The following is a 26450-nucleotide window of genomic DNA, read 5'->3' on the forward strand; positions in this document are numbered from 1 at the left end:
GCATCAGAGGGACAATCAGGAAATTCCTCTGTGGCTACAAATTGTTACTGTGCATACTGTATCCTACTGCACAGAGAAATGTCCCCTTTCGACATCTAGCAATGCTGGAGGATAGAGTAGCGTCTTTTGGCTGTATAACAAAGGTGTTTTAAGTCAATATTTGGTTTCTTATTACTATCACCTATCTGCATCATTATTTCACTGATTAACCAATAACTTCATATTTCTAGTGGTGATGTTCATGTCTTGACTTCTGGTTTTTATACATATGATACAAAAATACTCATATGGAACACTGCAAAGTGTTTGGAAGCGGTTTGCTTGTGACTGAAATGGAGGAAGCGATAAGGTTGTCCCTACAGTCTGAAGGATAAAATCCAGGTGGCCATGAGAGGTGGTGGGTGAACAAAATGACTGTCTTGACACATCTAAAACAAAATGAAGTTATCAGCAAGGCCTGTTGCGTAAAAACCATAGTGCGAGTACAGTGACTGAGGCAAAATTGTACTTGGAAGGGGGTTCATTCCCTATTTCTGTGCTTTTTGCCTGAAGAAACGGAACATATTTCAACGACACAGAGACGGATTCCCGTGGAACCCGACGCTGCTGCCGCCTCAGGGGCGCTCGGGCACGCCGGGCCGAGCCGGAGGGGCAGGGCGAAGGTGCCGCCCGCCTCGCCGGGCACCCCCTCCACCGCCGCCATCCCCTCACAGCCCCCTCAAGCCCCAACGGCTTTTCCCGCCGCGCCGCCACGTGACGAATGGTGCGTGTGTGTGGGGGTACCCTGGCGGCCCCCATCCCGCAGCCCCGCGCCAGCCAATGGGGAGGGCGGGTTTGGCATCTCCCTGCCTCCCCATTGGGCAGCAGCCGCAGTAGCAGCAGCAGCAGTAGCAGCAGTAGCAGCAGTAGCAGTAGTAGCATCAGTAGCAGTAGTAGCAGCAGTAGCAGCAGTACTGCCGGCGCCCTCCCGGCCCCCCTCCGCTCTGCAGTCTGCTGCTGCTGCTGCTGCTGCTGCTGCTGCCGCGCCGGGGCTCGCGCACGCTCCAACCGCCGCAGTAGCCGCGGCTCTGCGGGGCGGGGCGGGGCGGGGCGGCGCGGGGCGGGGCGGGGCGCGGTGCCCGCCCGCAGCGGGGATGCTGCTGCCGCCGCTGCTGCCCGTCAGGGGACAGCGGGCGGCCGCGGCGCCCGGCGGCGTGAGCGGCCCCCGAGCCCCTTGGCAGCGCTAGGGCCGGGGTAAAAGAGGGGAGGGGGGGAGGGAGGAGGCGGCGGCGGCGGCTCCGGCTGCCACCTGCTCGGCAGCGGAGGCGCAGCGCCAAGGCGGGGGCGGCCGAGCCGGCCGCAAAGGGCCGCTGCCCTTCCTCCTCTTCCTCCTCTTCCTCCTCCTCCTCCTCCTGGGCACCGTCCCCCGCTGGCGGGGAGGCGGAGGGGGCGGCCGGCTGTGCCCAAGGGAGGGAGGGAGGGAGGGAGGAAGGATGCCCGTGCTCCGCAAGGCGCTGCGGGTCTCCAATCGCTCCATGCTCGCCTTCATCTTCTTCTTCTCCTTCTCCTCCTCCTGCCTCTACTTCATCTATGTGGCCCCCGGCATCGGTGAGTCCTGGGGGGGGGGAGGGGGGGTGCTCCCCTCTGAGGGGATGAGGCGGGAGGGGGAGGTTGGGGGGGGGATCCGCGACCCCTCAGCATCCCCTGGGCACCCCCTGGGCACCCCCAGGCACCCCCAGCCGCCTGCCCCGGCCCCTCCCGTGCCCGCCCCCCCCGCTGCTGAGGGCTGCGAGCGGCCAGCGGGGCGCTGCCGGCCGGTGTTCGCCTGGCATCTTTGTTCTGCCGGCTCCCAGCGCTCTAGAAGGTTCAGCTGCCGGCGAGAGGTAGGTCGGTGCCGTGGTAATAAAGCAGGCGTGGATGGCAGCTGGGAGTGGGTCAGAATACTTGTCGTGTTCGTCTGTCACCGGGACGGGTCTCTCCTCGCAGGCTTCCCCGCTTCTGAAAGCGCTGCAGCGAGCGGGGAGACGAGCTGCGTAAGAAATGCTGCATAGGGTAACTGCGAGCCTGGGCCGGGTTTTAAAAAACACACATCACAAAGCACTAGTCAACGTGCTGTTTGCTTAGGTCACTCGTATGTTGTTTCTGGGAGGGCATCGGGCTTTTTCTCACTGAATGAGCCTTTCAGGACAAGTCAGCGTTCGCCCTGAGATAATCTGTGTGGTGCTCCATATTTCACTGTGTTGTGTGTCTGTTGGCTAGGCTGTGCTTGCCCTTTTTCCCAAGGAATGTTGACACTTTCTCCGGCACTTCTGACTCCCAAAGTATCTGTGTAGCCATCTCACTGTATTGCCTCAGCGCTTAAAACTCCTATCTGCAGTCATTGCAACGAAATGTCTGTCCACACTGCTTAGGTGTCTGAATCCCTGCAGTAATTGTTTCCTGCTGACTGCTGTTTAGCTTCCTCAGGTTCATAATCTGTGTAGCTTTTAAACCACTTCAGGGTGCAGCTACTTCACCCATACTTACCTAATTCATTCCTGTGATGGAATGATGCTGCTAGGGTCCATTTAGACATCTTAGTTCTCCAAGACACTCGTGTAATATCATAATAGACTGTAAATACAACCACTTGGCTTATGGTTTAGAAAGCAAAGTGCCATTTCCACGTTTTTATAATAGAACTATTAACACACATAATAAGTGTAGCTGGAGTTTTACTGCAGAATCATTTAAATGTTTCTTCTTCACTGGATATTGTCTTAGCAGCATTTGCACAGGACCTTGTTCAGAGTCAGAGTCTCTAATAACTAGACTCTCTTAACTGACTTCATTTTGCTATTGAGTTAGATGTTTGTTCAGTTTTCTTTGTACCAGCAGAGAAATGAAAACAACAGAATGCACCAACAGAATTCTTGGGGTCGGTTACTTGGGCCTGACGAACATTTAAAAACAAAACACACCATACTCACCTAAACTGGTCTCTCTTGCTATCTGAGATGTATATACTGCAGTCAGCCCTTTCAAGCTGTAGTTTTACAATACAAAAACCTTCAGTAGTTAGATAAGTTTGTGAGATTACAGCTCGTTCCAGCTCCTGTTCAATGGCGTGCTGCCCTGTGTATGCAGTTGTTGTGAACTAATCCAGCTTAAACAAATAAAAACCCTACAACATTTTGTCTCTGATACTTCTCAAATACAGTTCAGAATGCTGCTGTCCTGTGCCGGTCTTACTGGGGTAGTGAACATATAAAATGGTAAAGGAAAGGGCAATAGGAAATCTTATGCTGCTGATCTAAGTGTGTCAACTTGCAGACGTGATGGTTTCCCAGGAATTTGCTCCTGGAAATGTTACTGTGTACAATAGAGAGAAAGAAGATCAAATACTGTCCTAAAATAAAACCCAACAGCCACCCTGGCAATTTTCTTGGAGGGGAATTGTGTAGGTCAGCGGTATGCTGGAAAGTGGGAGAAGAAGTATAAGTGGGTTATGGTGCAGAATGATTTCCTGAAATGCCAAAATGGAGTGAAAATTTGAATTCTTACTGGGCTGGTGGGGTGGAGTTCCCTCCTAGCACGCAGTTCTTGGCTTATCAAAGAGAGATGTCTGCACAAGGAAGTCCTTAGTGCTATGAGAGTTTTCAGAGAGGCTAGCACATTGTCTCTGTCTTTCATGCCCATTAGAAGACAGTATTGCTGCATTTTGTAATGAAACTGCAGGTTTTGTGAATTTGAAATACTGCTAATTTGTTTAGAGGGAAAAATCTCAAGTGCTTATTTTAATGTTTTTAATTATTTCTAAATTGTAAATATTTGCACAGTAATTATATGTATGTCACTTCTCTTTTTTTTTTTTTTTTTTTTTTTTTTTTTGTAGAAGGTTCACAGAACATTAGTTCTTTGGGAAATAGGAACGTCTGTTATCCTGTGTATTTCAGAATATGGGGGAGGAAAAGCATTCAAAGTCCAGGGTTTTGGTTTTGAGACTAAGGCATATAATATTCCACATAATATAATACAGGGCTTATGTGGTTGAGAAGAATTCATGTGCTATGTTTTTCCTGCACCTCCTTTCCCCACTTCCCCAAGAACAGAAGATAGGGTGGGGTAGAGATGGCTGCAACCTTACCTCAGCACCGCCTCTCTTGTTTTGGTAGTCAGAGGAGCTTGAACACTAATGCAGATTGATATGTGAGTGCTGATTAGAGAAGAAAACTACTTTTTCTGAATAGATGTTTAAAAACAAACAAACAACTAGAAGGATTAGGTAGCAAAATGAAACGGTAGAAAAAAATCTAAATGTTTAAAAATTTCATTTTAATGTGTAAATGAGACTTCTGTGCATTAGTCTCATGTATCTGATGGAAGGAAGCATCGCTTTGACAGAAGGACCATTTTTCTGACAGTGTTCATCTGGTGCTCCTTCTCCAGTACTTGAAATAGAAGATACAAGCTGAAGACACTGATTTTGAATTAATTAATGAAGATGGCATGTGATTCTGAAACTTCCTTGGAAGTTCCAATTATCTCTACATATTGCAGGTAGAGTCTGAGGAACCTACCTGAGAGCTGGAATCTTTGGCAACAATTGATTCTTATTCAGTGTTGCAGATACCAATACAGATAAAAGCATCTTTAATAGTCAATGTGTGGTGGTGCTGACAGCTATTGAAAACACATTTAGCTTCACATTTACATCATGGAGTGTCCCCAAAGATGAGGAGAACTGGACAAAGTTGGAAGGCTGTGGTAAGAGCATTAAGAGAGAGCATTTACTGATCTTATTTCACTGCCAAGGCAATCTGAGAATTCCCAAAGACTTTTTTTTCTTAGTAGGCTCTTCAATATTTCTATCAGCATCATAACTGAAATCATGCTGGACAGTATAACTGGTTTCAAAAAACAATCTGGGTTATTTTTTCTGTCTGGCTCCAGCAGAGGACTTTTACCAGCACCTTACAGCTCTCAATATGGTAGTGAACTGCAGTCTTGCTTGGCCAAGTGCACATGGTAGTGCTTGTGAGGACTGGTTTGGGAGCAGTGCAGGGATCAGGGAAGATGCAGTCTGGTTTTGGCATCAGTAACCAGAAGTCCTGCACAATGGAATGAGACTGAGGATAAAAAAAACAGCTACTGTTTTCTCTTTCCTGGTCTTCTGCTTATCTTATTGAAACCTTATGCCTTCTCTGGCAATCCTAACCGAGGGGCAGCTGTGCTGGCTAGGTGGAACTTCAAAACATCTCCATCAGTTTCAGCTCACAAATTTGATATTGTGAAATTGATATCACATTTGATATCATTTTTTTTTCTCCTATTCTGTATTAGGAAATCATTTTTCTAGTAGGAAAAGATTATATCACTCCTTCTGAACTTAAGCAGAAATGGAGGAAAGAGCTGAAAATGCTTTCCGCAAGATAATTAGTAGCCGGTGCTTCCAGGTGCACAGCCCATAGATATGGGTACAGCCTCTGTGCTAATGTTCTTTTTCCCGACATCTTTTTTTTTTTTTTTTTTTCCCCTGATGTTTCCAAAAGCTTTCTGTTTCTTTCTGTTTGATCACAGAACAATTTAGATCAGCAGGGACCTCTGGAAGTCATCTGATCCAACCTCCTGCTGAAAGCAGATCCTATTATATCAGGTTGCTCAGGACCATGTCCAGTTGAGTTTTGCATATCTCTAGGAATGGAGATTCTGCACTACCTCTGGGCAACTTTTTCCCATGTTTAAAAACACAGAGAAAATTGTAACACATAACTGGAATTTCCCATCTCGTGTCTTGCGTTCATTGTCTTTTCTCTCTTCTCTGTGTAGCTCCAAGAAGTGTTCAGTTTCATCTTCTGTATGCATTTCCACTACAGAGCTTAAGACAACAAAAAAATCACTCTCCCCATAGCCATTTCTACTTACAACTGAACAAACCTATTTCTTTCATTTTCTTCTTGTAAATCACGCGCTTTCCCCTGGACTTGCTCGGATATGTTAATATCTTTCTTTTATTGGAATCCCCAAAGTAGCTGGAATACCTAAATATGGTTTTCACAAGTAGCTGGATAGAGGAGAATTGCTGCTCTTGAACTTGGGGCTATGATGTTGTTTCTAATACAGGGCAGCATGCTGTTGATTGTGTTTGCTACAATGATGCACAGATGAGTCTGACTTTTTTTTTTTTTTTAATAGAGTGTGTGTCTTCAAGGCAGTAAGTTTAATACAGCTCAAGGGCTGCACTGAAACAGGAATAATACAGCTAGTCTGTTTAAAACAGAATAAATCCTTTGTTTGTCTTCTCTATGCTGTGTGAAAGTGTCATCTGATAAATGGATGATGGGTGTTGCAGGATGTGGTAGATGTTCGCATTTCTTTTTTTTTTTTTTTTTTTTTTTTTTTTCTGCTGGCTCCTTTTACTGCTTTCTAGGAAATCCTTCTTGCGGGTCTCTTACAAGTTTCTTGAATGAGTGAAACTTTTCTATCCCTTTGCTTCATTCTTTCTGCAGGAAAATGCCTGTGCTACAAACATGGTTGGAAGCTATTTTTGGCTTTACTTAGGTCCATCTGTTATCAAAGGCTTCATCTGGAATAAATTATTTCAGAATTAGCTATTGAATTATTTTTGACTTGCTGCATAATTGGCTAATAGGATGAGATTGGAGAGTAGGTAGAACAACAGAACAGAGTATCCTGAGTTGGAAGGGAACCACGAGGATCATTGAGTCCAACTGTATATCAAATATGTTAGAAGTTGTGTTGAAGATTATATCAGGTGTCACAGTGTCACACTTAAAATATTGCTAGAGAAAGCTTAATTATTGTTCGTTCTTCACCCATAAGTGGAGACTTGACCAATGAGATTTCCTCTTACTGGCTCTGATTAGTGGTTAAACTGACAGCTATTCAATCCCTCACAGCCAGAGGACTCACCAATTAGGCATATTCTTTGTGGCAGTGAGTATGCAGACATTGTCTGGAGTATTGAAAAAACACTGCCACTAAAACTAATTTGAAGCCTCTCTGTTATAGCCAATACAGATTTGTCCATCTGCACTGTCTGAATGATCCCTATTAACCTCCAGACACATCTGTAGTTATTCATATTTCCAACAGATTGAAGTGATCTGCACCTTTCTAATACGTGTTCCCTACAAGGAGGTATTCATACACAGACTCAAAAGCAGTCTCCCCATGCCCATGAAATAAGTTTGGAGTTATTGTTAAACTGCAAATTATGCAAAATTGGTTTTAAAGATTCAGCAATAAATCAAGTCAAAAAATGGTTTCAAAGCATACACATTTTTGCATTTTTCTGATTGTTTCATGTGCTTCAAAAACTTCTGATTAGCAACAAACATAACAATAAATAAAATCTTATGAATTATTTAGTCTAAGTTGAACACTTCTCTAGAATTTATCTATGCTCTCTGTAGATTTCAGTTTGCAGACGGGAACTAGTTTCCATCAGTCTTAGCTTGCTTTGGTTATTCTCCTTTACTGCAAAGTTATTTATTAAATCTGCTTAGTTATTTATTAAATCTGCTTTAAAGTCTCTATTTGTAAAAAATATTCCTAGCACCTCAATTCTTGACTGTGATGTTTTAGAAGCCATCTTAAATTGAATTCTCCTTACTATGTATTTAGATTACTGTTTAGAATTTAATCTGAACCTTGAGATGAGAAGAGATCCACATGAGACTTGTTCTAGAAAGCTGTGAAATGATTTCCCATTTACCATTACTAGTTGAGATCTTTCTGTTAAGCAGTTTGAATCAATCTCTCTTTTTTTTTTTTTTTTTTTTTTTTTTTTTCAGTGTATTGAATGTGCTTTTTGGAAGCCCTATGAAAACAGGTGTTGACTAGCAAATCTGTAACTTTGGAGGAAAAGGCCATTTGGCAAGACTTGTTTCCATAAAGCAGTGTCTATAACATTTTAATTTTTGCAGTGTTCCTGGATTCTCTATAAAATATCCCCATCTGAGCTTTTCAATATATTTTTTTTTTCCTGAAGATGAGTGTATAATGTTGTTGGGGTTGCTCTGTTCGTAACCTTCTTGTATTTTAAGTATTGAGTGTTAACTTTTTTTTTATTACTGTGGAATTGTACTTGAAATAAGGCTTTTTTATTATTTTATGATAAAGTTTATGATTTCAAAATGAAATGTGTAATCTCCAAGTCTGTTCATCTTTTACTCTTTGGTATCTTAAAAGTCATAGTCTGTGGTCTCATTAATGCTTTTCTGACTGTCTTGCTGAAATAATCGCGGCGCTATCTTCTTCCTTCTGTTCTTCAGAATGTCAGTCATTAGCCCAGGACTTCTGATGACTGACCTGTGGAGGTGCATCTCTGATCACTGATGTAGGTCTGGATCAATTGTCAGTGAAATCTTTATCTGAACTAGGTATGAGTTCTTGCTCACACTTGAGATTAGGTGGAGCATTTTGTACAGTATTTATTCCAAGGCATCCTATATGGGCACTGCACTTCTCATAACCATGCACATTATGTGACAGCCTGGGTTCTATACATTTCTTGAGTTAGGAGTGCAGTTTCTTGTTTACTATGGACCATGTGCAGTGAAATAAGGAGAATATGAAGAAAACTAGTTGTGAGTGGTTACATTGTGTTTTGTTTGATTAAAACTGAAAATTTTACTTCCTGTTATGTGCATCGTATTTCATGGTAACAGGCATGGTGATTGGTACAAATGCAGCAAGATAATAGCTGAAGGAAATCTTCATGACAACAAAGGCAGTGTTTCTGGAAGCCTGTGCCAAGCTCAGGGAGATAACCCATATTCAAGTACTACTGGCAATTGAAAAGAGGATTGCCGTGGAAGTTCCCAAACTGTAGTCCTCGGTATTCTGCTCTCGGTCTTGTTCTCTTAACATGCTTGCAGGAAAGACTTAATTTTCTCTGACATTTCTTGCTGTTGTAGTTTATCTGGAATGCTTTGCTGTCACAGCTGGGTGATCTGACACGTAATGCTCTTTTATGCAATGCTCTTTTACACAGGCCTTTGCTGACAAACCTGTGCTAATAGAGCAGATTTATTTTTACGACTAAGTTAATATCTTTGATTTCACATGATGCTCTTAGCTTCTAAAGTAATTAATTGGCAACTCAAGCATCTGCCATCACTTGAGCAGCTGTTGAACAGTAATAGATTATAAAGTCAGTCAGGCAGTGGCAAGGTGCGGTGCTTTATCAGTTTTGAGGCTGGATACTGCGTAGGTTTTCTTTTGCTTTGTGCTCTAGTGCATCTATGAATAGATTAGCATAAAAGAGAGACAGCTGGGATATTATGCTAAGATAAGGTGTTGTTGTCTGTTGCAGACCAGCTATGCCAATCAGAAGGACCGAATTATGAAAGATACATTGACACACAATATTTATTTTTCAATAGAAGAACCTCCTGTCACATGAGGGTGTGAGGGAGAGGTTACAGTTCTGGAAGATTAAGTGTGATCATTAATTTGATAGTGGAAACTATGGGCCCTGCCCAGATTTGTTGCAAGGAGTTCTCTGGTATAAAGAACAACTGCTGGAGTATTATCTTTCAAGTAAAGTGTTATCTTTATTTGCGGTAGACTCTCAAGCAGCTGCTACAAAATGTGTAGAGTAAGTGCATAGAAAGGAAGATACTGCATTGTGTTTATGTATTTGGGTGGAAGTTTATGGTGATTTGGCAAATGGATTGGCCGGGAAGATGAGGTGTTGAATTGGCATAGACTCCAAGAATAGCTTGATTCAAACATGGCAAGGTTAGATCTTCCTATTAGCAAGTGCAGTTTAGGACAAGGTGGCAGCAGGCTTTGCCTGGTTGTTTTTTTGGATCCTATCTGTTTGTGACACCTATTTTTTAGAGAAATATCTTTTCTAGCTTTGTCTGTCACAAAGGTCTGATATGTTTGTTCTCATTTTTCTCCTTTTCTGCAGAAGCAGCAAGTTCTCCTTCATAAACAGGCTTTCAAAAAGGGGAGATATAGGTGATTTTGCAGAAAATCTGTTCTGTCAAGGTTTATGTCTGCCTTCTCATCTGGTCTAGCATAAAGTTTCTATAGGAACTGAGGGCAATTATTGGCCCTCTTAACTTTTCTGTGGACTTGTTTGAAGGTCTTAGTCTTAGTTCTGTCCTTAGTACTGTGTCAGGTTCCTAAAACTGCAGCAGTAGTCTGTTAGGAAAATATTCCTTCCATTGACTTCTGGAGCAAATATTTCCTTTCAAACAGGAGCAATACTGGAGAATATGCTTGCTGACTACAAAGTGTCCATAATTTCTGTCACTGTTTGTCTAATAAGTGACAGAGCTTAGGGATATGGTTTAGTGGAGGGCCGTTAGCGTTAGGTTGGAGGTTGGACTCGATGACCTTGAGGTCTCTTCCAACCTAGAAATTCTGTGATTCTGTGATATCTCTGTATAACAGCTGAAGTGCATGCGCTCGATGGGTTTGATAGCAGCCAGAAAAAATAAAAATAAATCCCAAGGCTAATGAACATGTAAGTAGAAGGGAAAGCACCGAGCATTACTGTTAGGAAAGGTGATATTCTTAGGAAGCTTGAGGTTGTGGTGCTAATGGGGGAAAAAAAAAAAAAAAAAAAAAGGATCAAGAAGAAGCTAGTGAAATGACTTATGGGCTGTCTGAAAGAGGTCTAAGCATAGAACTCTGGGGGCATGCAATACTGAGTCTAATAGTCTAATATATACCTATAAAAAGGCTCTTAATTTTGTCACAGCTTAGTAAATGGGTGTCGCAGTTAATGCTACATTACCATGCTGCTTATGTTCAGACAGTGGTCATAGGTGTATGAAAACATCTTTTCTCTTGTAAAATCATAATCTGTGTTTCATTGTATAAAGATGTATAAGGTTGCACAATAACTGCTGTGGAGAAAAACAGTAATTTGACTTTGGGGAATAATTCTGGGAATGGACACCTCTGAAGGCAGAGCTCAATAAAAGTTTGAATGTCTTGAACTCTTGAAGAGTATTGACTTGTCTATTCTTGTATCTATCAGAGTTGTAGATCTAGCTTATATTGATTTTGTTTTATTTTGTTTTATTTTGTTTTATTTCCTGTTGCCCAAAATACATTTAAGTGAACAGTTTCCTACTTGCAACAAAAAGTGGTTTGTCTAGAAGCGTTGGTGACTTAATAGCAGAAATACACCCTGATGTGAGTCAGGTTGTACTTTAATTCAGGTTAAAACTGTGCAAAGAACAAAGTTGGATGTATCCTGATGTTCCGGGTCTGGCTTGGGTGGAGTTACTTTGTTTCATAGCAGCTCATATGGTGCTATCTTTTGGATTTGTGACCAAAACGATGTTGCTGAACACCAGTGTTTTAGCTGTTACCGAACAGCTTTTGTACAGCATCTAGGCCTTTTCTGATTCCCATGCTGTCCTACCCCCAGGCAAGTAAGTTTGGGATGGGTAAAAAGTTGGGAGGGGATGTAGCTGAGACAGAGAACCCATAGTGACCAAAGAGAGGTTCCATACTATATGATGTCATGCTCAGCAACAAAATTGTGTCCCCCTCACCCTGAAGTAGTGGTTGCTGACAGAACATTACTGGTTTTGCATCATTTTTTTATTTTTTATTTATTTATTTTTTAATCCCTTCACTTTATTAAACTGTCTTAATCTTAACCCATGAGGTTTTGCTTTCCCACTCCCTTGCTTTTCTCCTTCCATTTTTTTCCCCATCCCACTGGGGGTTAGTGAGCGAGCCCCTGGTAGGGGCTTACCTGCCAGCCAAGGTCAACACACCACACCTGATAAATGGGAGTTAATGTTATGTCTCTGTAAACCTGCTATTCTGTAGTGTTAGAAAGTCTTCCAACTTTCTTTCTGTTTAGGACTGAGAGTTGTCTTGAAATCAGATTTGGAGCTTTGAATAAAGGGCTGAGAGAGAGGAATATTTCATAATGTTGCTATGAGTATTGTAATTACTCAGAATGTTGACTTACTTGTGCTTGATGCCTATAATAAATATTTCACATCATTATCAAGCATTAATACTTTAAGATTGGCAGTGATTTGTAGCAGTTGTATACTGAAACAGCTGTTGGGGGTTGAAAGCAGTGCATTTTGATCGAAAGTTGTGTTAACTAGTGAGTTAACAGTTCTTTGGGGGCAGTTCTCTGGGACTAAGGAATTTCTGGATTTTTTTTTTTCTATCCAGTGTTTCTCTGATGTATGTATTTATGCATGTATGAGAGATGGATGCATAAGCATCTCCATATGAGAACATTTTTATTGGTAAATGCAGTTGATTCCCTGTACTGGTAAATGCTTTTGGTAAGCTAAAGAGAAATGAAGGTGTCATATAAAATTTATATTGACTTTTTATAGTTTTATATAGACCTGTGACTGAGTTTATAGTATTCTCGTTTTGTTGCTGTTACATTTCACTCTGTGGTTCTTCATTCTGGAGGATTAATGCTCACTAGCCATGAATTCAGACCGAGTAGTAAATACTGAACATGTTATAAATAGATGTTAGAATAATTTGGAAATACCTTATTTTAATTCAAAATTTCAATTGCCTTTTGTTTTATCAGCAAACACATATCTCTTTATGGTGCAAGCTCGTGGTATCATGTTGAAAGAAAATGTAAAAACAATAGGACACATGATCAGATTGTACACTAACAAAAACACTACGTTGAATGGAACAGGTAAGAATATTTCTTTTTTAATTTCATTTTAGAAGAGCTTTTTGGGATGCAGGGGGGAAACCTACACAAAACAAACCTTAAAGACACAGCTCGATCATGAAAGCCGAGACACAAGCACTACTTTTCAGTAACTAGAGAGAAGACCAAAGAGTTACTGTATATCAGTTCACTTCAGTAGGAAAAATGTCATAGCTGTAACAAAGATACCTTAATTGAATTACTGTTAATGTGGTAAAAAGTTATTTAATCATGCTGCATGGAATTGGCTACTTACAAAGTCAGCGTTGTCACCTGTCTGATGATACGTTACAAAATCAGTGGATAACTTTGTTTTTTACAAAAGTCAATTCTTCTTTTTAAGATTATCCTGAAGGAAACAATTCTAGTGACTGTGTTGCTCAAACAACAATGTATCTTCCAGAAAACTTCACTTACTCTCCTTACCAGGCTTGTCCAGAGAAGCTGCCTTACATGAGTAAGTTTTAAATTGACATTAATGTTTATCTGGTAAATTGGATTGTACTTAAAACAAAATGTAATTACTTTAAAAAAGTAATAAAAGTATGTAACAAAACTAAATTATTTCAATAGTAAGAATTTTAGTTACCCAGCTTTGGGAATCAAATAAAAAGTTCTGACAATATCAACTCAGTAACTGAAGAAAAGGGATGGTTATTGTACCAGTTGAAAAATGTGTATAAATTAGTATTTCTTGGGATACTTTCAAGGAATCTGGCAGATGAATTCTGCCAAATTAGTTAATTCAAAACTGTACTAGCTTCCGCTAAACTGTTCCTCTTGTGTGTTAGTTTACTGTCCAGAAGTGGAGGGATAAGGGAAGTCAGTTGTTGATGAGTCTAATTTTATCACATAATCTTAAATCACTAATGCAAATGTGTTTGCACTGAAGTGTATTTGGAATTGCCAGAATAGAGACTTCCATTCTACTTTGCCATCCTTCCTATAAACCTCATTGGCTGTACGGAAATCTACCAGAATTTGCCTTCATATTACTGCTCTCTTTTTCATCTTTTTTGAGAGATCTCTTCATTTGTACCGTGTTGTGCTGAATTTAATGAAAAATTATACTTTTAATAGACAGTAATTCACTGGATAAGTTACCATTCAGCAAGGAGATATATATCCCACCCTTTGGTTTTCATGCGTCACTTTTTAATATCTATCTGTGTATAGTTCTATAAATAGAACTTCTTTCAAGGTTATCTAATATAATGAAATGTTGCAGATGGTCCTGAGATGGTCAAAGAAAACAGCTTGTTGAATCACATATATTTTGACCTACCCAGTCATCTATGGTTGTTACAGAAGTCAACTATATTTCTTCACATGACTAAATTCAATTTGCAAAATTTGTATCCTGGAATGAGAATGGTAAAATCATATTTTGTCCCAAGTACATGTGCTCTTAAAACATGAGTAGCTAGTGGCTTCTGTATGACTCAGTCTTTCAGGTTACAATGCACTGGTTGAGCACTGCTACGCTACTTCATAACTGGAGCAAGATACCTCTACTTCAACATAAAAGCAGTATGAAAGAATTTTTCATATCTTCTGTAATTCAGAATCAGTATAATTTTAATACTGGCTTGACATGTAAATGGAATGCAGACGAGTTGTTTCAGCTATATGAAATAAAACTCTTATGTTAAGGTCATCTCAATTTTATACTAGTTTGCAAAGGTCACTGCAATTAGAAGTAGTGGCTCTCAGTGAGCTATAAGAAATATACAGATCTTTAGTATGATCACCTCAATACCCTGGGATTAAATGTACCTTAACCATTATAATGAATATTAGAATTTAATATTAATAATTATAATAAATATTAGTATTTAACAAATAATTTTCAGTGGAAGTTCTCCAGAACTTATAGATTCTAGTGTTCCATCAGGTGAATGATTGAGATTTTCTTAATATTCAATCTGCATTTACTCCCCTCTGCCTCCTTCTACCTACCCCCCACATCCAAAAAAATCATTGGATTTTTCCTTGTGCTTCTCTGTGATGCTTGGACAAGAGTTGGTTGCCGTCTGTATAACAAAATATTGTGTTTAGGAAAAGACAAAGTTTTTGTCGATCTTCTTATTGGTAGATAAACCAATTCTTTCAGTCTTTCTAGACTGCGTAGTTCTAAAACTCTTGTGATTCTTGATTTTGTACCATAGACTTTCTCTAATTTGATTTCCTTTTGAAACATCATACCCAGCTAAAGCCCTGGTAGGACTAAGGCAACAAAACAAACCAGTAATTACCTTCTCTGTCTTTCATACAACAGCTGTTAATGTATTCCAGAATGAGATTTGCCATTTTTGTGCAATTGCATTACAGTTTATTGTCTCATATTAATATGCAATCCATTAGAAACCATCAAAATCTCTTTATGCATACTGTAGCGTGGCCAAGTATATCCTGTTTTGTATGTGAATGTTTCATTTCTCCTAAAGTAACAATCCATAGATACATTTATATATTTAATTTCACTCGGTTTCAATACGTATCCCTAATTTGTTGATTTTTATTTTTTTTTTTGTCCAGATTCTGTTCTTCATAATGCTTTCTGCTTCCTTTGCTTTATTCTTTTTGTTTCTTTTCAGGTTTTATAAATAAATCTGTCTTTTGTTGTAGCTTGACAGTAATGGAAGTAGTGAATACTAAATGCAGATCTTTCCTTCTTCTGCACTCCCCACCAATGACAATGAAACACTACAGATACCTGTTCACCCTTCTCCTGCGTACTTTGATAGTACCAGTGTTTCAGGATCTACTATAGTTTACTATACTTTTTAAGCAATCTGGAGAGAATTTAGTCATGTTCCATAAAATTAAAAGTGTCCGCCTTCTCTAAATATTGTTTAATTAGTCCTGGCTCCTACATTTTTTTTTTTTTTTACATTTAAATATTTCTCATCATCCAGTGGTCACATCTAAGACTAAGATCTTAGTACTTCACATCTTCGTACTTCACATTGTGTATTTTGTGTATTGTTTGATTCCTTTTGTGGTGTAACAATTGATATTTATTTTTATTTTTTCTGTTAGATTCTTTAACTCAATTGCATGGTTCTTGATGCTTCTCTGTCTCTTGATAATCGAAATTGATTTGATACTGTAACTAACAGTTATTTGTTGTATTTTCCAAAAATTTAAATCTTTCAAAAGAGTCTAGGTAGCTAGTCAATTCAGTATTACAGCATCAAGCAATTACAAAATGTTTTCCTTCTTTCCATGAAAAGATCTCTTGCATGTAGTTGCAGGGGAGAAAATGGTAACAATTTATTTCATCGTCCTTAAAATTTCAACCTTTACCAAATACTTGAGTTTAAAGACAAAAAATAAAGAATGTTTTATGGTATCTGTCAGAAAGTTATTGTAAAATCTTTATTTGACGATCTAGTATTTTCTTGTAATAAGTACTAGCCTGATTTTTTTTGCTACCATATTGTAGTCTGTATTCAATATCTTGCTGAAATCCTCTTTGATCAGTATCCATTTGCAAATATTTTTCCTGTTGGGCTAATCAGTTCTATCAGTGGTAATTCTCAAATCTGTCCACTTGCTATAAATTGGTCTGATACAGTCAGTGGGTGAAGTCTGCATATGAAATAAATATATAGAATTTAAATTGCTGGATTTAGAATGTAGGTGCATATTTAGAATGAAGGTGCATATTCTTTTTAGAAGAAGTGCAGGCAGAGAGACACCTAGAATTTGAATGTCAGTTTAGTAGTGCAGATGAATTGGAATTGTTAACAGTAGAAGTAGAAATAGAAGGTGACTTTTTTTTTTTTTTTAGAAGAGATACAAAACTGAAATTGTCTTGTTCTTTGTCTTCTGAGATGAACATTTTGCTTATGGGATTCATTGAAGGGATTTTTGTATTGGGAAATACTGACATTAATTCTGTAAAAGCTTAACATTAAGAGGATTCTATGAATTGTGTGATGTTATTTTTTTCTCTCTTTTTTTTATTTTTTTTAATCTATATTGTAATGTAAATCAAATTTCCTGATTCTATTTGCCTGTGATAAATCTTTCAGAGTTAGATCTTAATTGAAATTAATTAATATAAATTTTTCCTCTATTTAGGAGGCCTTATTGATGTCAATATGAGTGAAATTAGTTTTGATGAAATTCAGCAGCTATTTTCAAAAGACTTAGACATTAAACCAGGAGGACACTGGAAACCAAAAGACTGTAAGCCACGATGGAAGGTGAGATATTTTTTTGCCTTTTTTTTTTTTTTTCCTATTTGTATTCAACAATAGTTAACAATTGTAAGCACTCAACCTTTTACTGTTATAGATTTATATAACATCTTGTATACTATATTGTATCTATTGTGCTGTGTTTAGGAAGACACTAGAGCTTGTAGAAAAGCATGAAATGGTTTCCTTGTAGACATAAACTTTTCCAATGTTTGTATTGCTTAATGCAATACAAATGATCATAAAAGGAAAATCATATTTAACTTTTACGTAATAACTTTTTCTTCTTTTTTTTTTAATTGCTTGAGCAAAATTCCAAGCTGCTTTCTTAGTGGAAATGACATGTTGTAGAACACTGAGCCAATTTTAAAGTAAAAATTAAAAAGATTGTATAAGCCACAGAAGACTTAATTTGTATTAAAACATCACAATTTAAAAATGTTAATATAATAGCTTGCTATAAATAATTTTTTGAAGGTGGCAATCCTCATTCCTTTCCGGAATCGCCATGAGCATCTTCCAATTTTTTTCCGGCATCTGATACCTATGTTGCAGAAGCAGCGGCTGGAATTTGCCTTCTATGTTGTTGAACAGGTAACAACACTTATTTGAAAAGTGATTCTTTGGGATTTATAATTTAAATTTAAAAATTGTTTCACTGCCCTTCTAAGCCTTTGAGTGAAAAAGGAGAGTTCAGCTCCATTTCCAGGATTATGCTATGTCCTTTTTTCAAATGCAGGCTGGTATTTTACGGGTGATAACATGGCCTCTTTGAATCTGTTGTCTTTATAAGTTTTCAAGGTAAAACAACAACAACAACAAATACACATTTTAAGGATAAGAATTGGAAATGGTTGTTTAGGGAAAAACATTTTACAGCACATGTTCACTGGAATCCAATCAAAGACAGTAACTTTAAAGTGTGTTCTATCCAGTTCATATATATGAAATATAGTGGTGGTGTTGATCCTAAAAAATTACCAGCTAGTACCAGCTAGAGACTAAGAGACTCTTCATAAACAGAGAGGAACGATTATGTAGGAAAAACAAAAACCAAAACCAACCAACCAAACAAACAACATAAAACACAAAAACAGCTAACCAGAAATGTCTGCAAGTCACAGTGAAGGAACAAAATAGTTCAGATTAACAGAGGAATTTGCACTGTTGTTGGCTGTAGTAGATAACCTCCCAAAGAAATTGCTGGACTTACTTTTCATGGTTTATCTTATATGATATTTTCATAAGTGAAAAATACCAGAAAACAAATAAAAAGATCCACTAAATTGTCATGAAAAAGTTATTTAAAATGCATTTGCTATATCAAAAGGTCTTGTAAGTTGTACTGTCTTGTTAGTTCAAAATAGAAATGTGGAGATTTAAACTGTGCTAGAAATAAAAATAATTTGAATTTAACTTCATAGAAGTTTCTAAGAAATTGGAAATTCTTATATATGCTTGTCATTAATGTATATATGTAAATGTTACGAAAACATAACAATTACAGCTTGACTAAACAGTCAACTGTTTTAAGAAACAAAATATTTCTTTTTAGTTTATATCAGTATTTCTTTACCTGGTAATATAATGCTGTATTGATCTAGTGCTGTAAGTTACTAGTGCTGTTAAGTTTTGTGCAAGGTAGAAGGTTGCCTAGACTTTTAAATCACAAAATAAGAATTGATGTGGTTGGTGTTAATCAGAACTACTGCTCTGCTTAACTAGAGGAATAACAGACATCTTTGCCAATACTTTTTTAGTGCGGAAGATGATGTATTTCTCATAGTGTTGAAATTATGTCTCTTTCTTCTTGACTCTTACAATTTCTTTTTTGTTTTGTGTTTGAAGACAGGTACACAACCTTTTAATCGTGCAATGCTCTTTAATGTTGGCTTCAAGGAGGCTATGAAGGATGTTGTCTGGGACTGCATTATATTTCATGATGTAGATCACTTACCTGAAAATGACCGTAATTATTATGGGTGTGGAGAAATGCCACGTCATTTTGCAGCAAAGCTGGACAAATACATGTACATGTAAGTAACTAACTTTATCCACATTTTTTCTTAAAGACTCAGAAACATTCTTGAATAGTGTATAACTTTCTAGCAGTTTTGCTGGACAGATCAATAGCAATGCATTGAAAGCACAACTGTGTGTTTGTGCTTCAGGTTGGCAACCAATTAGCTGTCAAAATTTTCAGGATTTTAGATGTATTTAAAAATATATACATTAATTGATACATTACTAATTGTTGATTTTTTTAATTTTTTTTTTTTTTTACAAATGGATAAAGAGCAATTTTTCCAGTTGAATAGTGTCAAAGTACAATAGTTTGAAGGCTTTGCTTCACAGTTCTTTCAGCTTTGAGTCTAAATCAGCCATCTTAAATATGTGGTAGACATGTTTCATGTGATGATACTAACATGAGCTACAGTCTAAAGAGCACCTTTCATGCAAATGAGACACTACTGCAAATATTTTATTCAACTTCCATTTGTATTACTTAATGCCTGTTATCTGTGAACCAGTTTCCCTTAATGGATACATTCCACATCTGTCCTTAATTTAGAGTTCTTTATGTTTTAGTGAAAGGTGTTGCTCAATGAGAAGGCTACTTTCCTAAGTCCAGATAATACAAAACTTGTCTTTTGTTTTCAGTCTTCCATACAATGAGTTCTTTGGTGGGGTAAGTGGACTGACAGTGGAACAATTCAAGAAGATCAATGGATTTCCTAATGCCTTTTGGGGATGGGGTGGAGAAGATGATGATCTTTGGAACAGGTGAGTGTTCAGTGCTTATTAAGTCTTTCTTATTGTTCTCTTATATCCACCATTTGAGAGCAATTCAGCGTTTTTTGTTTTAAATGAACAAATTCTGTCATTTCTAAAGAATTCAGTTTAGTAATATCAGAAAATACTGTGTAAAAGAGTAAGTACGACATTCATTCTTCCTTCACCTCTTTTGGCCTGGGGAGAGTTAACAGTCTTTTAAGAGAGAGGTCTCTTAACACAATAACAGATATAACAACAGATAACAGTATTAAGCATATTTAGTCTAATTCCTCTAGTCTTCTGTATGTTGCTTTTTAATTTTAATTTATATTTCTGTTGCTGCTAGCATTATAGAACAGCATTTTACAGATTGTAGAGCAAGCACGTATTTATTTAATCTTTAATATCACAGGAGCAGTGTCTGAGTGATAGTTTAATTTGTAACTGTAGTGATAGTCACAAACTGGATAACGAATGGCAATGTTTGTTGTATTACTAACTGCACACAGTAAACAATTGTAAAACATTCCAGTAGAGTTCTTAAAACAGATGTCAGCATGACTTCAAAAAGAGATGTTTTAAAGTAGTTATTTGTTTTCCTTGCTATTTTAATTGTTTTTCTTTTCATCCTGCTTTGCAATAAAGCAGGAAATACTAAATAAATAACAATTTATATTTCCCATTTTATTGGTTTTGTCAGCTTTATTTGTCACAGAATCACACATAATCACAGAATTTCTAGGCTGGAAGAGACCTCAAGATCATCGAGTCCAACCTCTGTCATTAGACTAGAAGTTTTGTTTTTGTTTTTATTGGAGATAATGTCAGTAAATGCAAAGACTTAGCTTTAAGAGATCTATTATGTAATTTTAATTTTTGTTGTAACTTATAAAAACATATTTGAACAATTGGGCTTGATGATCTTGAAGGTCTTTTCCAACCTGAATAATTCTATAATTCTATGATATTCTTTATAAAATTGTTTATTTATTGTACTGTAGGGTTCATTATGCTGGATACAATGTAACAAGACCAGAGGGAGATTTAGGGAAGTACAAATCCATTCCTCATCATCACAGAGGTGAAGTCCAGTTTTTAGGACGGTAAGAAAAATTGAAAACTAATCAAACACTACAGCTAAAGATGTAAAGATTTTTCATATATGTGTATATCTTCTGCGCATAAAATGAGCAGTCAGTGCTTCTAAGTGTTACTCCCTCTTTAGGGCTAAACTCTGTATTTTCTTAAACATTATTTATTTATTTATTTATTTATTTATTTATTTATTTATTATGAAAGTGATAGGGTTTGTATGTCAAAAGATATTAATGTCATTCTCTTTGGTCTCTTTGGTGAAGAAAGTTACTATTCTTTAATAGTTTGGGCATTAGCACTGGGAGGGCTTCACTAGTCTTAAATATCTTGCAAAAGGAAGCAGTACAGCTGAGGAAAATGACTCCTTTGTGAAAACCAACTTTAGAACTACTCAAGGATTGATTCTTCCATCATATTTCATTATTTTCTGAGAAAACAGATCTTCTTGTTTCCTGATTATATTGAGCTAAATTTTAGTTTTGTGGTGCCTTTCTTTTGCTACAAAAATGCAAAACACGTTGATAGAGTAGAATAGCAACCAGAATGCAGCAGATGAGCTACTGTTGTAATGTAATGTGAAGAACATCATTATTTAGCAGTTGAGAATAAAGCAGAAAACTGATGTGCACTGTAGACAGTAGTAAATATGTGATATGAAACTAATATATATATTAGTAGCCCATGAGGGAAAACTGCTTTTTAATCAAGTCCAATTTGGATGTTCGCAAATGCAGTTATCTCAAGGATGAAATGAATTTCAGACATTTTGCATGTGTGGTGATACACTGCAAAAGTACCTAGATCTTCTCTTATCTCTATAGTGAGTTTTATAGGGGAAAAAAAAAAAAAAAATGAATGTTCTTTAAAAATTGGATCCACAAGAAGAATATATATAAATTGCCCAGCTTGTTGTCTAGACTTAAGATGAACTTAGGTGCATGTACATACAATGTAATTGTATTGTATGTAATTGTATTAAAAAACCTGGTGAAAGTGGGTGGCTTTTAAAGTTAAGGTAGGTAATTTAGTAATTTCAAATGACTGAGAGGTACTTTCAGGGTTTAAAAAATGTAGCGTTTCAAAATGAACTGTTACAGTGTCATGCCTAACATCAATGGAATGGTTTCTTGCAAATCTTTCTCATGTTTTCTTCTTCCAACTCCCTCTACAGATATAAACTTCTGAGGTATTCCAGAGAACGTCAGTATATTGATGGGTTGAACAATTTAATATATACTCCTAAAATACTTGTCAGTAGATTGTATAAAAATATAACTGTTAATCTCATACCAGAACTTGCTCCTGTTAGAGACTATTGATGGAAATGGAATGACAAAGCAACCCTACTGGAGCAAACTTTTAACACTGGAAGATACTAATAGACAGTATAGACACTGTAAAACAAAACAAAACAAAAACAACAAGAACAACAACAAAAAAAAACCCTCACAACAAACAGCAGCTTAGAATTAGGGATTTTGACCATTGGATGATATGATGCATATTTGGGATGAGAAATAAAATTATTGTATGCACCATGCATTTTTTCTGAAAGAAAAGCCAGCAGCCACCACTCAGATGTTTACAGCATGAGACAACTGTTCAAGCCTTCCTCCTTCATATTCTCTATAATAACCACACAACTAAATAAATTGCAGAAAATAGACTTGTAGCTTCACTGGAAGTAAGACAGATCCTTCTTCCAAGTTTTTTTTTTTAAATACTAAATCGCTCCCTTCTTCCCTCCTCCCTCTCCATATTTAAATGAATGCTTTTGTTCCTTTTTAAAATGTGTTTTGTAAATATGTGATGTAAATTAATGTGTGTACATTGCTTTTAAATTGCTCAATATGCTTCAGTATGTATTTGAGTGCGTTCTCGTTTGAATTCTATTGGAATGTTTTTATTAGCATGAAAGAACAAGTGTAAAATGTAAGTATGCTTAAAAAAAAAGGTTATACCTTATGTGAAATGAAGGAAATATTAATTGTTGGCCAGCTATGACTGTAAACTGTTATACTAGTTTTGAGCTCTAGGCCTCCTGCATATCTATATAGAAGAATCAATTTCATATATATACTTGCTTGAAAGAAAGCTTTTAATTTTATTTATTGCCAGCAAAACTATATGATACCCTGCCTGCCATCTAAATCATATTTATATACATATTGCATGTGTATTATGGAAAATCTTGCAGTTGTTGCGTATTATGATCTACACAAACTCTTAACTGTTTCCGCGTGTGCCACTAGTGTCAATGTCAGGGATTTTAATGCCTAAAACAATGTGTCTGGGTGCATACAGTATTTCGGTATTGTTCTTTTTTTTTTTTTTTTTTTTTTTTTTAATCCTAGTAAACAGCACTTTTATTCCTCCAAAATCAGAAGAGCCAAATATGTATCTTCATTGGAAGAATATTAAAGTTAGATTTTTAAGAAAATAATAAAACATAGTTCTAATGCTTGCAGTGTGGGATTTTCAGAAGCACAATGTGGGCCAAATTGTTCCACTTACAATGGCATAAGTGGAACTGAAAGTAGGCCAGTCCCAAGTGCTTTTTAAAATTCCACCCATAATATATCAATATAGCTATTTAAGGGCCTATTCTGGTACAGTGCTGAATGCTTTTATGATGCACTAAGTATCCTCAAGTCTATGACTTCGAATGAGATTGAGGTTGCACAGTCCCAGTAAGGATTGGTCCTGTCTGTTTCTCTATTTTTGTGGTGTTAAATGTATGAGTAACTAGCCTCTCCTTAGCTTAAAACAAGAAACATATCTTCTTATTTTCTGTTTGCTTGTAATGTTAAGCTACCTATAACTATCTCACTTCTAAGTATTATCTTTTCCTATTTCTTTTTTTTTACATTCCTTGTTAATACTAAGGAAAAGGACTGAATCATTTATTTTTTATGTTAATACAAAGAATACTGACCAAGATCTCCTAAACTGTTTTGTTTGTGACAGTTATTCAACTCTTTAGGAACCAAAGACTGACTCCTGCTCCCATTAAAAATGGAAAGCAGTATATAATAAGGATTGTTTATCCATAGAGTGTTCTGTAATAGCGTTGACAAAGAATACTAACTCATTTCTATGTGTTGCTGCCACAGATAGTGTGGTGCTGTGTATATTTGAGTTTGTTTGCCATAAACATCTTTTATCTCTTTGATGTCCCAGCAGCAAATTTTGCCCTTAGTCATTTTTAAGTAAAGTTACAATCTTAGTTGTAGACATCCCAAATATTTTATAGAAATATAAGATATAATGGAAGTAGTTGAGAACAACTGAAAAGGGATATTTTAAACCTTATGGGAATTACCCTAAAATCTGCCAGTTAATATAGCATCATTTAGCAATGATGCAATGAAAATAACAAAAAGTATAAAGTGAACAGAACATCCTTCAGAAGCATGCTTAAGTGGTTTGATCACCTCCTGGTATATTTTTCTATAACTGGGTGTACAGAATATTCTGAAGAATATGGATAAGGGTAGAGATAATATGTATGTACAACTACATATTAGAGATACATATAGAGATAATAAGTATGAACAACTACATCTTCAAAATAAAATTGGTCTTATTTCATAACAGTAACACAATTCTTCAAGAACTGTTGAATAAATTTTTTAATCCTTCATATAATTTTGAAGTGATATCTGTTTTTCAGTACAAGTTCACTTACAGTTTAACAATTGTGATTATTAAACATCCTTTGGTACTGTAGGTCTTTACCATTTTCTGAAGCATGATTTGGTGCCCATTTGTTAGGCATTCTGTGAAATTGATGTGCAATTTTGAAAAAATTCTAATGCATATATATGTATAGATACATACATATATATACATACTATATTACACATATGCTGTGGCTAAACTAATATAACTTTACAGCTACAAGTTGTTAATCATGTCTGGTCTTAGGAAAAAATTGATTTTAAACCAGGATGTGAATGGATTATGACATATAGCTGAGTTCTTAAAAAGTTTACATTTTGATGCCCCAAAGTGATGGATGTTATATTATGAAATATTAATACTAACACTCCTCTCTAAATAACTGTGATCACTTTGTTGGGAAACTTTAAAAGTCACTATCTTAAATTACATCAAAATAGTGTTTGTATGCTACCTGCTTGAACTCAGTAGTATTCTTTAGTGAATTTTAACATAGACAGTGCCTTCAAACAAAATAAATGTGGTGCAGAACTAAGAGTTGTGCACATTCCTTTTGATATTTTCATAATTCTTGTAAAACATAGAGAGAAGCCGGTCACATTGGCTTTCGCTAATGGTTTTGCTGACCAGGCAAATTAAGGACGTATTCTCTTCAAGGAGTTAGAGGGAGAAGAAAGAGAAAGTATTTTTACAAGATTCTGAAAGTTTTGCAAATTAAAAAGTAAAAATATTACAAAACTATTAACACTGAAATCTGGTCAATATACATGATACTCTTAAGCCCATTTCTGTATTTTAAATTTAAATAGGAGAATATAAAATATAAAATCCATTTCAAACTAGAGAATATATTGAAAAGAAAGTGCAAAATGTCCTTTTTCTTGGATCTTGCCAGTCTATTTTTCTATTATGTTTACTAATGACTGTGTTGTAATGAGTTACTAATGAGCCAGTTACTTAAAAATATTAAAAGCACCCATTGCTTATCAGCAAGAGGAAGTGTACTTAAGATTATTTTATTTGTAGAGGTATGTAAGCTAGGCTTAATGAAAAATGCACTGAAACAAATGCTGGGAATTTCCTGTGTACTATCATATTTTTGTTGTTGTTGTTGTTCATGAAAATGTTTGTACTTTTTTATCATTGTCTTTTATGAAATATAATGTTCTAAAGATTGTGTTGGCTTGTTTATTCTGAGGTTCCGTGGAAAGGTATCTTTTGTGATTTCTTTGCAGACAAAGGGCTCGTTTTTCTAGTACATAATTCCTCAAAAGGACAACAAAATGAAAGGGAGTTTGGCCATCAAATAAATCAGGCTGTGGTGGGATTGAGCTCTAGGCTAACCAATTGTTTTCCCTTTATTGGTATTCATAAGCTTTCAGCTTTTGTTTTTGTTTTCCTGGGCTAAATGACTCAGCATTTTTACATACTTTTCCAAGAAAGCATTGCTATTTTGTTCAATTTCATAATGACTTTTCTCTTGTAGAGGTGTAATTTTCCTTATATATGGATTACAAGAATGTGAAATAGGATTCATCAATATTTCTCTTAGCATTAAATAGAGACCTGGTTTTCTCTGGAAACAGCGATTGTCATTCATACCTTTTCTTTTTTATCTTACAGTTATAAGAAAAGTGTTTGAAGGTTAGAGGTATGCAAGTCTTTTGGGAGGAAAACTTAAACTGAGGACAAAGTTACTTGCAGAACTTTGAGTTTTATGAGAACACACAAATATCTTCAAGTATGTTTGATAGATACACTTCTGCATGCTGGATATGGACTATTCTTGGAAGTTTTACTGGTTATACTATATTTAGAAGTAGGAAAGGAGACTTTAAGTACACATAGCATCCTTATGTGCTATTCTTCCCTGCTGTCACTCAAATGTTGCTTCTGCTTTCATATTTTCAAAAGCAGAATTGGGAGATGAGATTATTTGATTAATATGTGGGACATTGAGTTCCATGTGACTTCATCCATTGTGGGCTTCAGAAATACATAGATAATGGCAGGTGGTGGTTTGCATTTCC

The 26450-nt window shown here is 36.8% G+C and overlaps 1 protein-coding gene across 2 annotated transcripts; it reads left to right on the forward strand.

The window, feature by feature from the left end:
- Positions 1 to 1472: 1472 nt before the first annotated feature.
- Positions 1473 to 22058, forward strand: B4GALT6 (beta-1,4-galactosyltransferase 6; the record flags this gene model as incomplete). Of its 2 annotated transcripts, XM_084306915.1 has the most annotated exons (9): positions 1473 to 1587; positions 12527 to 12643; positions 13005 to 13118; positions 16751 to 16875; positions 17347 to 17463; positions 18718 to 18905; positions 19531 to 19653; positions 20646 to 20747; positions 21911 to 22058. In XM_084306915.1, 9 exons carry the CDS (start codon positions 1473 to 1475, stop codon positions 22056 to 22058), a joined length of 1149 nt encoding a protein of 382 aa, XP_084163041.1. The 2 variants fall into 2 exon arrangements, with proteins under 2 accessions (XP_084163041.1, XP_084163042.1); XM_084306916.1 differs by lacking the exon at positions 12527 to 12643.
- Positions 22059 to 26450: the final 4392 nt, after the last annotated feature.

The sequence above is a fragment of the Netta rufina genome (genome assembly GCF_964035555.1).
Source record: "Netta rufina genome assembly, chromosome: 2".
NCBI lineage: Eukaryota > Metazoa > Chordata > Aves > Anseriformes > Anatidae > Netta > Netta rufina.